Source organism: Microcaecilia unicolor, chromosome 6 (genome assembly GCF_901765095.1).
Source record: "Microcaecilia unicolor chromosome 6, aMicUni1.1, whole genome shotgun sequence".
In the NCBI taxonomy this organism is placed as follows: domain Eukaryota; kingdom Metazoa; phylum Chordata; class Amphibia; order Gymnophiona; family Siphonopidae; genus Microcaecilia; species Microcaecilia unicolor.
In genome coordinates, this window is record NC_044036.1 from 179,149,261 (window position 1) to 179,161,918 (window position 12,658).

The following is a 12,658-nucleotide window of genomic DNA, read 5'->3' on the forward strand; positions in this document are numbered from 1 at the left end:
GATCAAGACTAGAACCTTAAACACAATTCGGAATTTTACTGGTAGTTAATGCAATTTCTTTAATATAGGATTAACATGCTCAATCTAGGAATGCCAGTAAACAATTGAGCAGAGGCATTTTGGACAACTTGCAATGCCTCTACTCTAGTCGAAGACATGCTCAAATAAAGGGCATTACAAAAACTGAAATGCAAAATATCAGAGCTGACGTTCCAATTAATAAAGCCAAAATAAAATACTTATCTTTATTTTCCGTGCCTCTTCTGCTTTTCCAGTCATTTCAGGGTCTCCTGCCCATTTGGCATTTCTTCTCTTTCCACGTCCACCATCAGTCTTTTTTTTCCTCTGTGTCCCTTTTCCTATCTTCCCTCTGTTCAGTATCTGCCTACTTAGTGTCTTTATCCTCCCCTTATATTTAGCATCTTCCTTGTGTCCCTGACTTGCCCTGTTCAGCATCACTACTCTGTGTCGCTATCCTTCCCCCTGTGGACAGCACCACTCCTCGGTACCCCTTTTTCAACACTGTCTATCAGTTTAGTTTATTAGAATTTGCTGTACCGCTAAGACTAACTTGCAAATCAAAGAGGTGTACAAAATCACAAAAGCTTTAGAAAAGGAAAAGAGCTACAAAATATTGATAGGAAAGGAATTCACACACACACCATACTAAAGAGTAAAGATAAGGTACAGTAGAAAGAAACCAATGAAAACGGGAAGCTGATGTTATACTAATAAGTATCTCCCTGGGCACTGGCAATCAGGAAAGAAATTTGTTAAATTACATTCTGTGCGTAACATGAAGGATGGGGGGGGGGGGGGGGAGGACAATGAAAGTATGTTTGAGTTAAAAGAAAAAGTTGAGCCCAAGCCCCTCAGTCACATGATTGTATTACATGTTCAGGTAATTTTTCTTTCTAGTTCAAGGCTGACTTGTGATTTTTGCCTCCCTCCCTATGTTAGAGAGTGCTTCCAGTACTGCCTTGTCTGCCTGAAACCACAGGAGAGTGAGTCTGATGCCTGAAGTGTTACATGTCTTTAGTCTGGCTTAAGAAGTACTTTTCCTTTGAAAGCGGCAGAGCCACGGCGGGCGAAGGCGAACCTGTCTCACTAAAGACAGAGCAAGAGCCGAATCGACTATGGAGACAATCGGCATACCGGAGGCCCCGGTTTCTGGATGCGATCTGGAGAGAAGAGACTGAAGCAGACAGCAGATCGGTTTATTCTACGCCCGAGGATCGGCCCCTTCTTTGGAACTCCGGTTATGCAGAGTAAGATTTCTCTTGTGTCTCTAATGTTCTATGTCACTCTTTCCTAGCACATGTATTCTCTTGCTTTCATTATCTCAGTTCATTACTTCCCAAGTTAGCTGAGCTTCTGATCTCATGGAATTTGCTCCCCCCATCTACTTTTATAAGGTGTTTTACTATTTCTGTTTGTATTTTATGTAAATGTAATAATCTGCCTTATTGGCCTTTACTGGGCTACATCACCATTGCTTTTATCTGCAATTACACTAGGGGATTTCTTTGTTTAATAATCTTCCATTTGCAGCAAGTTCATGGCCAAACATGGTGCATGAGCAACACCAAGGCCTATGCGAACATATACTCTTTAAATACTATATTCACCTGTTTATCCATTTTGCGTTTCTTGTAAACCTGTTATATTTGTAAGCCGCATTGAACCTGCTAATAAGTGGGAAAGCGCGGGGTATAAATGTTAAAATACAATACAATACTTCCTCCTCCCTTTAGCAGTGGTGAAACGAAGCTTTTGGGGCCGGCTGGAACGAGGAAGGGTGGTAGAGGGAAGAGAAGAGGGGCAGAAAAAGCTTTCCTTGTCTTAGGCAGACACCTAGTCCTAGTGGCAGAGTTGGCCTTATGGTCAGAGGAAGAACCTAGATGAGTTAACACTGAGCTTTGATGTTGCTTTCTTGGTTGCCACTGAAAATTAGCTTAGTGTAGCCAGCTAATTTGAATGCTCAGTGCCCATTTGAAAATGGATACCTACGGCAGTGTTTTTGTACCTAGAGTCTTACCTCGTGCATATTCACAGTGGAAATCCTGAAAACCTGAGTGGCTAAGTGTATCTGCAGGTTGGAAAACACATATGTGTTCATGTTGTTCAGTAGATGACATTCTCTCTTATAATTGGCTGTGAGTACTGCTTCAATATCCATAGCCCTGGCTAGCTTGGGGAACTCATGATGGATTTGGGAAGACAGATCTCCTGAATTATGTTTACAAAATCTCTTGAACAGTGTTCTTAGTGTAGCTGAGCACACACTTGTACATATCTGAAGAAGGGACTTTTGTGTGCTTAAAACATTTTTTTGTTAGTCCTTTATATATTGCAAACTACAAAAACTCTGTTGTGCCTCAGGCTAGTGTGGCTACTACTCTTCCTAATGACACTAATTAAAATCTTTAAACAATATATATATATCACCTGATACCCTCCAAATTCACAAACCCAAATGATGTTTTTATTTAGGGTTGCCATCTCACCCCATCAGGCTCATTTTCGAAAGAGAAGGAAGCCCATCTTTCGACTCAAATTGGAAGATGGGTGTCCTCACAGGGTCGCCCAAATCGGCATAATCGAAAGCCGATTTTGGGTGTCCCCAACTGCTTTCCGTCGCGGGGACGACCAAGTTTACGGGGGCGTGTCGGAGGCGTAGCGAAGGCGGGACTTGGGCTTGCCTAGCACATGGGCGTCCTCGACCCATAATGGGGGAAAAAAGGGCATCCCTAACGAGCACTTGGACGACTTTACCTGGTCCTGTTTTTGTTACGACCAAGCCACAAAAAGGTGCCTTAACTGACCAGATGACCACCAGAGAGAATCGGGGATCACCTCCTGTTACTCCCCCAGTGGTCACTAACCCCCTCCCACCCTCAAAAAACATCTTTAAAAATATTTTGTGCCAGCCTGTATTCCAGCCTCAAATGTCATACTCAGGTTCATCACAGCAGTATGCAGGTCCCTGGAACAGTTTTAGTGGGTGCAGTGCACTTCAGGCAGGTGGACTCAGGCCCATCCCCCCCCCCCCCCACCTGTTACTCTTGTGGTGGTAAATGTGAGCCTTCCAAAACCCACTAGAAACCCACTGTACCCACATGTAGGTGCCCCCTTCATCCGTAAGGGCTATGTAGTGGTGTACAGTTGTGGGGTTTGGGGGGGTTTGGGGGGGTTTGGGGGGGCTTAGCACACAAGGTAAGGGAGCTATGTACCTGGGAGCAATTTCTGAACTCCTCTGCAGTGCCCCCTAGGGTGCCCGGTTGGTGTCCTGGCATGTCAGGTGGACCAGTGCACTATGAATGCTGGCTCCTCCCACGATCAAATGGCTTGGATTTGATTGTTTCTGAGATGGGCGTCCTTGGTTTCCATTATCGCCGAAAATCAGAAACGACCAAGTCTAGGGACGACTATCTCTAAGGACGACCTAAATTTCAAGATTTGGGCGTCCACGACCGTATTATCGAAATGAAAGATGGATGTCCATCTTGCTTCGGTAATACAGGTTTCCCTGCCCCTCCACTGGGACGTTTTGCGAGGACCTCCTCAGCAAAACTTGGGCTCCCCTTCGATTATGCCCCTCTATGTCAACTAAACAGGCTAATTATGTTCTTGTTTCAGCCTCCCGTACTGTATGCAGGGGATTATAGTTCTGATTTTCTTGGGAAAATCAATGAGAAAATCAAGTACAAATCCATCCATACAATAGGGCAAAACCAGGAATGGATCAGCCTGTTTGACATGGAGTTTGCTATAAGTCTTTAGTTGCATAGGAATTTGGTATAAGAGGCTTCTGGAGGCTAAGTGACCCCAGTCCCAACCATAACCTTAACCTTCCACAGCTACTGCTGCTTCTCGGGATTAAGCAGCAGTAGCAAAGAAAGAAGGCACTGGGCGATTTCCTTTGTGCATGTTGCTGTTCCTGCCCTCCATGACATAGAATTCCTGTTTGTTGAAGGAACAACCACAGAGCCAGCAGCCCTGTGTCTTTTTTCCTGCTGCTGGGCCTGCTGTTGCTGAGCTCAGTCGCAAGCTCTTTTTGCCTCCAGTGTGTTGGGGCCATTTCTGTCACCGAGACCTGCCTTAGGGGGCTTGGGACTGAGATCCATAGAGGATTGGTGCCGATTCCTGCAATGCATTGGGATCATGGCCATGTTTTTTTTTTTCTTCCTCTGGTTATAGTTTCTCTGTAGTTGTATAGATAGGCCTGGCAGCATTCAGTCCGTCTCAGGGCTTGGGGGCTGGGGCCACCTCTCTCACATCTGATTCAGTCAGGTGACCTTAGGGCAAAGGGTTGCCAGAGGCTGTGGCCCTGGTCCTTAATCCATAAAAAAAACTACTGCCTGTTGGATATCAGGTCATCTCACTCCCCCTTCTATTATTCCTATGCTGTTCGGTCTTCCAGCCCAGTCAGTTGAACAATTTAAATACCTGGGTGTTAATATTGTTCATGACTATCTTTTTCATCACAAATTTCATCGGTTCTACGTTCTGATCTTGCGGCGTGCATGAAAGCCAGATTTGTTCAGAGCTAGTTAGATTTTGCCTTTCTCCATTTAATTGTTCCATGCCTTTTATCCATTCCCGTTTAGATTACTGTAATGTAGTATATTCTGGTGTTACAAAATTTGAACTTAAAAGATTACAAACGCTTTAAAACACTGCAGCTTGGATACATGTAAAGCTAAATGTAGGGATCATGTTGCTCCCCTTCTCAGGAAACTTCATTTGCTTCCGGTAGAATTGATAATTCAGTTTAAAATATATTGACCTTTACTTTTAAGGCTCTTCACACAGGTTCACCAGATTATCTGGCTGAGCAAACTAACCCTTATTCTCCCCCACAATTGTTAAGGACTTTAAATGATCATAGATTCGTTCTTCCCAGTCCTTCTTGTGTACAACTAGAATCTACAAGGAAGAGTACCTTTTTATGGAAGACTCCTTCTCACACTCCAGTCTGAATCCTTCTTTGTAAATTTTAAAGCTGGCCTGAAAATTTACCTTTTTCCTTTAGCCTCATACTGATTGATGTCTACATTCTATAGATGATTCACAGTTGGCTGATATGTTCTTCCCTTTTTTAAGGCAATTTTGGCAGTCTGTTCCTTATTCCCTTCTTTCCCCAGTATGTTTGTGTCTGTTTTGAATGATACACTATCCTGTTTTTATGGAGTTCCTTGCTTTTATTAATTTTTGATGATTGTACATCGCTCTAATTTGCAATTGTAATAAGGGTTGTTTTATCAAATCGCAATAAACATAATCCAGTCCCTAGTTGCTGAGGGGGCCACAGCCCCTGTGGGCTCCTCTGAGGTAGAGGAGTAACCTAATGATTAGAGTAGCATTCTGAGAACCAAAGGACCCACCAGTTTGGATCCCACTGCAGCTTTTGGTGCTTTTTGGAGGGCCGCCATTGATGCCAAGGGGTAGATACCAGGTCTGTTTTAACTGAGGGGGCATTTCCCCAAATGCTCTGGAGGAGGGTGATAACTTGGTCAACTTCTCCCTTGGGGGTATCGCTCCAAACCTGAGGTGGAGGAGCAGTGGCCCACAGATATTCACCTCTTCAGGCACGTGGCATTGGCCTGCTTCTTTGACTGACTGGGTCACTGAAGCCTTAGGGACCTTCCTGGGCTCATTAAGAGCTGGCTACAGGGGATCCCTTCATATGGGTTCCTCCAGCTCTCCTCTAGCTCTCCCCATAATCTGTTGCACATGCCGGAGGTGGAATGAAGTCCTGGATAGGCCTTACCTCCCACCCCCACCCCAGGAGAGGATTGGTACGTATTGGGGGTGCCCAAAGGGGCATATTGGTTGATGAGGTTGGCCATGCCTGCCGAGGGGAGCAGTGATAGGTGAAAGGAGTGCAGGCCACCTTCTGTGGGAACCAGGTGTCACGACTATGGCCGTGACTACCCTCATACTTACCCTGTTTCAGGGAGTCAGTGGCTGTGCTGGCTTCTGCTTGTCTCTGTCTCTGTCTTAGTTTCTCTCTGGCTCTGTGTGCTGATTGCCCTACTGAACCTCACCTGTGTGGGCTATGCCTCTTCCAAGATGGCTGCCGCCTCTTCGTCTCTGCCAGTATCCAAGATGGCTCCCGCTGTTACTTTCTATGGGATGCCTGCTCTGAGTGTCAAGCCTCTGTTTGGTTGCAAGGTGATTGCTGCACCTGTGGCTCTGGTGTTGATGGGCTTTATTAGTCACCTGAAGACTACAGTCCTGGCCTTTGCATTGCCATTCCCTCCGCAGTGCCTTAGGTCCCGAGGTTAGTGTGCTGTTAGCACCGTTTTGCTTTCCTTGTTATTTGTTCTATGGGTCTCCTACCCTTCTGTGGGTTTTCAGCCCTTCTGTATGTATTTGTTCTATGGGTCTCCTACCCTTCTGTGGGTTTTCAGCCCTTCTGTATTTATTTGTTCTGTGGGTCTCCTACCCTTCTGTGGGTTTTCAGCCCTTCTGTGTTTATCGCTTGTGGGTTTCCAGCCCTTCTGTGTTTATCGCTTGTGGGTTTCCAGCCCTTCTGTGTTTATAGCTCTGTAGGGTTTCAGCCCTTCTGTGTGTATAGCTCTGTAGGGTTTCAGCCCTTCTGTGTTTTTTTGCTCTATGGGTTTCCTACCCTTCTGTGTCTAGCTCTGATAGCTCTCTGTGTTTGTTCCTAGTGTTAGATTAGCCAGCTTAGCTCCGTCTGGTTTGTAGCCTGTGCCTAGCTCTGCTAGTTCTCTGTGTTTGTTTCCAGTGTATGACTTGTTAGCTTGGGCACAGCTTTGTGGTTAGCTGGTGTATAGCTTTACTAAGTCTCCTGAGTTTGTTCTGTGTATGTTTCCAGTGCATGACTTGTTAGCTTGGGCACAGCTTGTTGTTAGCTGGTTTATAGCTGTTCTAGTCTCCTGAGTTTTGCTCTGTGTATGTACCTGTGTATGACTGGTTGCCTGGGTATAGCGTTCCTATTAGCCTGGGTACAGTCTACTAGTCATTGTGTTGATTCCTGCTGACTGCCAGAACCCGGACAGTTCCTGCTTGTCTGCCTTGCCTTCGCCTAGCTGCCAGGGGGCACCCCTGGACCTTCCTTCCTGTTGTTCCTGTAAGTCCTACCGGCTGCCAGAACCTGAGGGCTCAACCCGAGGGGGAGGCAGTCAAGTGTAGGTGAAGCTTAGGTCCAGGGTGTTCCAGTTCCGTTCCAGTGTGTTCCAGTCCAGCGGGTTTCACTCCGGTATGTTCCTGTCCAGTGGGGCCACTCCGGTGTGTCCAGTCCAGCGGGCCCCACTCCAGTGCGCACCTGTCCGGTGCGTTCCAGTTCCGAGTGTTCCAGTGTAGAAATCCAGTCCGGAGTTCCGGTCCAGTTTTGTCTCCTCTCTACCTGGAGGGTGATTTTGCCTTAAAGGACTCACAAACCCCGCGCTCCCGGGGAAGAAGCCTGAAGGTATGCAAAGGACCTCGAGAGCGCGTCCCGCATGGGCGGGCACGCGACAGAATGCAAAGGCCATGAGTCCGGCAAGATCAGCCGTCCAGGTTGGCTACCTGTCCACAGCTTCGTTCCCTGTGGACAATCCAGGGTCCAGCACCAGTGCAGTTCCTGATTATGGTGTGGATTTCTACAACCCAATTTTTTCTCTGAACCCTGTTTTGACGCTCCATGATTACCGGGAAATACTTTTGTCTGATCCTGCCCTGAAGGATACTCCTGAAGCAGCAGCTGAAAGAAAGCGTCTCTGGTGGCGTCTGGTCCGCCATAGCCCAGTTTCTGACATGAATCCTGCTATCTCGCTCTGGGATTACCGCCTCAGACTTCTGGAGGAGCCAGCTCTGCGGGATACTCCGGAGGCTGAGGCCGAAAGAAGACGCCGGGGAATTCCTCCGCTCAGGCCCCCTCAGCAGAGCAGCCTGCGGTACCATAGCGGGTTAGTTCCTATTCAGGATTACAGTCCACCAGCGCTGAGTCCAGTCCGAGGAGGGTTTCAAGCAGAGCCTTCGAATCCTGTTCGAGTGAAGCCGCCAGCTAAGCTTCTGAGTTCAGCCCGAGGGACGGTTCTATGCAGGTCCATGAGGTCCGGCCAAGTGAGACGGCGTACCAAGCCTCTGATTCCAGTCCAAGAAGGGCCGACACCTAGGTCCCTGAATCCAGTCCAGGGGGTGCTTCATACTGAGCCTCCGATTCCAGTTCAGGTAGCGCTCCCAGTCAAGCCTCTGAGTCCAGTCCGAGGGACGCTGCAAATTGAACCTCCGATTCCTGTTCGAGTGGCACAGCTGACCGAGCCTCCTGTCCTCCTTCAAGTGGCAAGCCCTTTGAAACCCCTGAGTCCAGTCCGAGGGATGCTTCTGACGGAGCCTCAGATTCCTATGCAAGTGGCGCTCCAGGTCGAGCCTCCAGTCCTCGTTCAAGTGGCACGCCCTTTGAAGTCTCCGAGTCCAGTCCGAGGGAAGCCTTCGATGGAGTCTCCAAGGCCTATGCAAGTGGCACTCCGGGTCAAGTCTCCAGTTCTTGTCCAAGTGACCCGTCCAGTCCAGCCACTGAGTCCAGTGCGAGGGGGGCTTCTAATCAAGCCTCCGGTGCCAGTCCACAGGGTGGTTCAGGTGGCACCTCCGCTTCCAGTCTGGAGGGTACCTCCAATCAAGCTCCGAAGGCCAGTTCGAGTGGCGCTTCCGCTCGAGCCTCCGATCCCTGTCCAAAGGGTGTGTTCTGTCAAGCCTCAGTTAAAGTCCAGTTTGCGGGGCACTCCCAGCCAAGCTCCTGAGTCCAGTTTGAGGGGCCCTGCCAGTCAAGCTTCTGATACCAGTCCGGGTCCCGGTCCCGGTTCAGCTCCTGTCCAGAGTTCCCGCTCCAGTCAAGACTCTGATTGTAGTCCGGGTCCCAGTCCCGGTTCAGCTCCTGTTCAGTCCGAAGCAATAGCTGAGAGAAGATGTGTTCAACGGCTTGGGGCCCGGAGAAACCCATTTTCTGCATTTCAGCCTGCTAGCATGCTCTGGGGATCCCAGGGCCGTCTCCTCTTGAACCCTGCTCGGCAGACGCTGCCTGAAGCTAATGTTAGAGAGACGTCCCAGTCCGGCCAGAGGGGGGCGCCCAGCCTTGCAGCTGAATCTCCTCCGAGTTCCAGTTCCAGCCAAGATGCTGAGCCTGCTCCGAGTTCCAGTTCCAGCCAAGATGCTGCACCTGCTCCAAGTTCCAGTTCCAGCCAAGATGCTGAGCCTGCTCCGAGTTCCAGTTCCAGCCAAGATGCTGAGCCTGCTCCGAGTTCCAGTTCCAGCCAAGATGCTGCACCTGCTCCAAGTTCCAGTTCCAGCCAAGATGCTGAGCCTGCTCCGAGTTCCAGTTCCAGCCAAGATGCTGAGCCTGCTCCGAGTTCCAGTTCCAGCCAAGATGCTGAGCCTGCTCCGAGTTCCAGTTCCAGCCAAGATGCTGCACCTGCTCCAAGTTCCAGTTCCAGCCAAGATGCTGCACCTGCTCCAAGTTCCAGTTCCAGCCAAGATGCTGAGCCTGCTCCGAGTTCCAGTTCCAGCCAAGATGCTGAGCCTGCTCCGAGTTCCAGTTCCAGCCAAGATGCTACACCTGCTCCAAGTTCCAGTTCCAGCCAAGATGCTGAGCCTGCTCCGAGTTCCAGTTCCAGCCAAGATGCTGCATCTCAGACTCTAAGCCGGCATAGTGGTTGCCCAAAAAGACTTCCTGGTTTCAAGGGCCACTCCTCTTTTCAAGTTCCAGTTGTGCTTGCTACTGCCAGTCCAGTGATTCATGTTGGTGTGTTGAAGCCCATCAGGAGGTTTCACCACACTTACCCTTGGACACCTGAATCCCCTGTGGGGACCGGGAGGGGGGTCTTGAGGGGGAGGTACTGTCACGACTATGGCCGTGACTACCCTCATACTTACCCTGTTTCAGGGAGTCAGTGGCTGTGCTGGCTTCTGCTTGTCTCTGTCTCTGTCTTAGTTTCTCTCTGGCTCTGTGTGCTGATTGCCCTACTGAACCTCACCTGTGTGGGCTATGCCTCTTCCAAGATGGCTGCCGCCTCTTCGTCTCTGCCAGTATCCAAGATGGCTCCCGCTGTTACTTTCTATGGGATGCCTGCTCTGAGTGTCAAGCCTCTGTTTGGTTGCAAGGTGATTGCTGCACCTGTGGCTCTGGTGTTGATGGGCTTTATTAGTCACCTGAAGACTACAGTCCTGGCCTTTGCATTGCCATTCCCTCCGCAGTGCCTTAGGTCCCGAGGTTAGTGTGCTGTTAGCACCGTTTTGCTTTCCTTGTTATTTGTTCTATGGGTCTCCTACCCTTCTGTGGTTTTCAGCCCTTCTGTATGTATTTGTTCTATGGGTCTCCTACCCTTCTGTGGGTTTTCAGCCCTTCTGTATTTATTTGTTCTGTGGGTCTCCTACCCTTCTGTGGGTTTTCAGCCCTTCTGTGTTTATCGCTTGTGGGTTTCCAGCCCTTCTGTGTTTATCGCTTGTGGGTTTCCAGCCCTTCTGTGTTTATAGCTCTGTAGGGTTTCAGCCCTTCTGTGTGTATAGCTCTGTAGGGTTTCAGCCCTTCTGTGTTTTTTGCTCTATGGGTTTCCTACCCTTCTGTGTCTAGCTCTGATAGCTCTCTGTGTTTGTTCCTAGTGTTAGATTAGCCAGCTTAGCTCCGTCTGGTTTGTAGCCTGTGCCTAGCTCTGCTAGTTCTCTGTGTTTGTTTCCAGTGTATGACTTGTTAGCTTGGGCACAGCTTTGTGGTTAGCTGGTGTATAGCTTTACTAAGTCTCCTGAGTTTGTTCTGTGTATGTTTCCAGTGCATGACTTGTTAGCTTGGGCACAGCTTGTTGTTAGCTGGTTTATAGCTGTTCTAGTCTCCTGAGTTTTGCTCTGTGTATGTACCTGTGTATGACTGGTTGCCTGGTATAGCGTTCCTATTAGCCTGGGTACAGTCTACTAGTCATTGTGTTGATTCCTGCTGACTGCCAGAACCCGGACAGTTCCTGCTTGTCTGCCTTGCCTTCGCCTAGCTGCCAGGGGGCACCCCTGGACCTTCCTTCCTGTTGTTCCTGTAAGTCCTACCGGCTGCCAGAACCTGAGGGCTCAACCCGAGGGGGAGGCAGTCAAGTGTAGGTGAAGCTTAGGTCCAGGGTGTTCCAGTTCCGTTCCAGTGTGTTCCAGTCCAGCGGGTTTCACTCCGGTATGTTCCTGTCCAGTGGGGCCACTCCGGTGTGTCCAGTCCAGCGGGCCCCACTCCAGTGCGCACCTGTCCGGTGCGTTCCAGTTCCGAGTGTTCCAGTGTAGAAATCCAGTCCGGAGTTCCGGTCCAGTTTTGTCTCCTCTCTACCTGGAGGGTGATTTTGCCTTAAAGGACTCACAAACCCCGCGCTCCCGGGGAAGAAGCCTGAAGGTATGCAAAGGACCTCGAGAGCGCGTCCCGCATGGGCGGGCACGCGACACCAGGTGGCTTGAGCTATGTTACAATAGCTACAATACCTCCCAGAGTTGTCTTCAGTGGCCAGCTGGGGTCTAGGGTAGCCTTTTGCCGAATATCTTGTACAACTCAGTCTGCATCTCCTCTTGCTCAATAGTCTCTGCAGAGGGGGCCAAGGAGAGGCTCTTGCTTCACCTTGGGTTGCACTTGCATCCCTCCAGTAGAGGCTGCATAAGTCCCCTTTCAAAGAAGGTCTATTGGTTAATGAGAAGTTTGAGAAAACAAAGGAATGAATTGGGTATGGACTGGCAGGGGTTTTCACCCCTTGGGTTCCCAGAGGTCTGCCAGTAGGACACGCATGCTCCATGGCTGGGAAGAATTGTTCTAGAGGACGGTTAAGGTGGTCTGACCTTCCTCTCCCCCCTGTGGGGCGCACACAGATAATAAACTTTTGGGGTGTTATTGGGGAATGTGACACGGCATAAATTGCAGAAGAACGGGACTCTGCTACGTTCTAGCATTAGACAAAGCAGTGTCAGAAGCAAATATTTCCTCCTTATCTCTAGATCCGAGCTCACAATGCCCAAATAATAAACAGAACTAACTCCACACCATGGGTATTATAAAAATAGAGAGCTTATTTACAATAGCAGCAGAAACAGCATGAAAGTTGAAGGAATGAAGACAGCTAAGAGTAAATGCACAATGTCCTAGGCAGACTTATAATTCAGTAAGCTCTTTGAGCAGGGACTGTCTTTCTTCTATGTTTGTGCAGCGCTGCGTATGCCTTGTAGCGCTATAGAAATGCTAAATAGTAGTAGTAGTAGTAGTAGCAGTCAACTACTCTATACCCCCCCCCCAGCCCTTATAAAACATCTATACATGGCAGCTGTACAACCTGATGTAGATGCCCAGCAGATTGCAGAGTATTCCTCAGATGGTCAGTCAGACGCAAGCAGGGCTGCACTTCAGATGGAATGTCAACACAATTGCCTTTTCCTCAGATAAGAGCCCCTTTTATACAGAAATCACAAAATGTAGCTGGACTAATGATGTGCATTCTGGCCTTTTTGGTGACGCACACATAACTTTGTTTATCCCCAGTGTGGTGACTTCAAGGGCCACAAGGTTGGCGCCATGTTGAAGGAGTCACCTTGACAGGCAGGGTTTCATAAACAATATGCAATTTTGCCAGCCACAGCGCTTCTCCGGTTGCAAGGCACATGATGTTGGTGCTGATAACGACATTGTTATTCTGGTATATTGACA

At 49.0% G+C, this 12,658-nt stretch overlaps 1 protein-coding gene across 2 annotated transcripts in view; it reads left to right on the forward strand.

Annotated features, from left to right (window-relative positions):
* PPM1M (protein phosphatase, Mg2+/Mn2+ dependent 1M) overlaps positions 1 to 12,658 on the forward strand; it is a 105,507-nt gene that overhangs the window by 3,307 nt on the left and 89,542 nt on the right. For both annotated transcript variants that reach the window (XM_030208566.1, XM_030208567.1), the window contains exon 2: positions 961 to 1,268. In XM_030208566.1, the coding sequence (XP_030064426.1) occupies positions 1,030 to 1,268 (239 nt within the window). In that variant the 5' untranslated portion in view covers positions 961 to 1,029. The remainder of the gene's footprint in view (positions 1 to 960; positions 1,269 to 12,658) is intronic.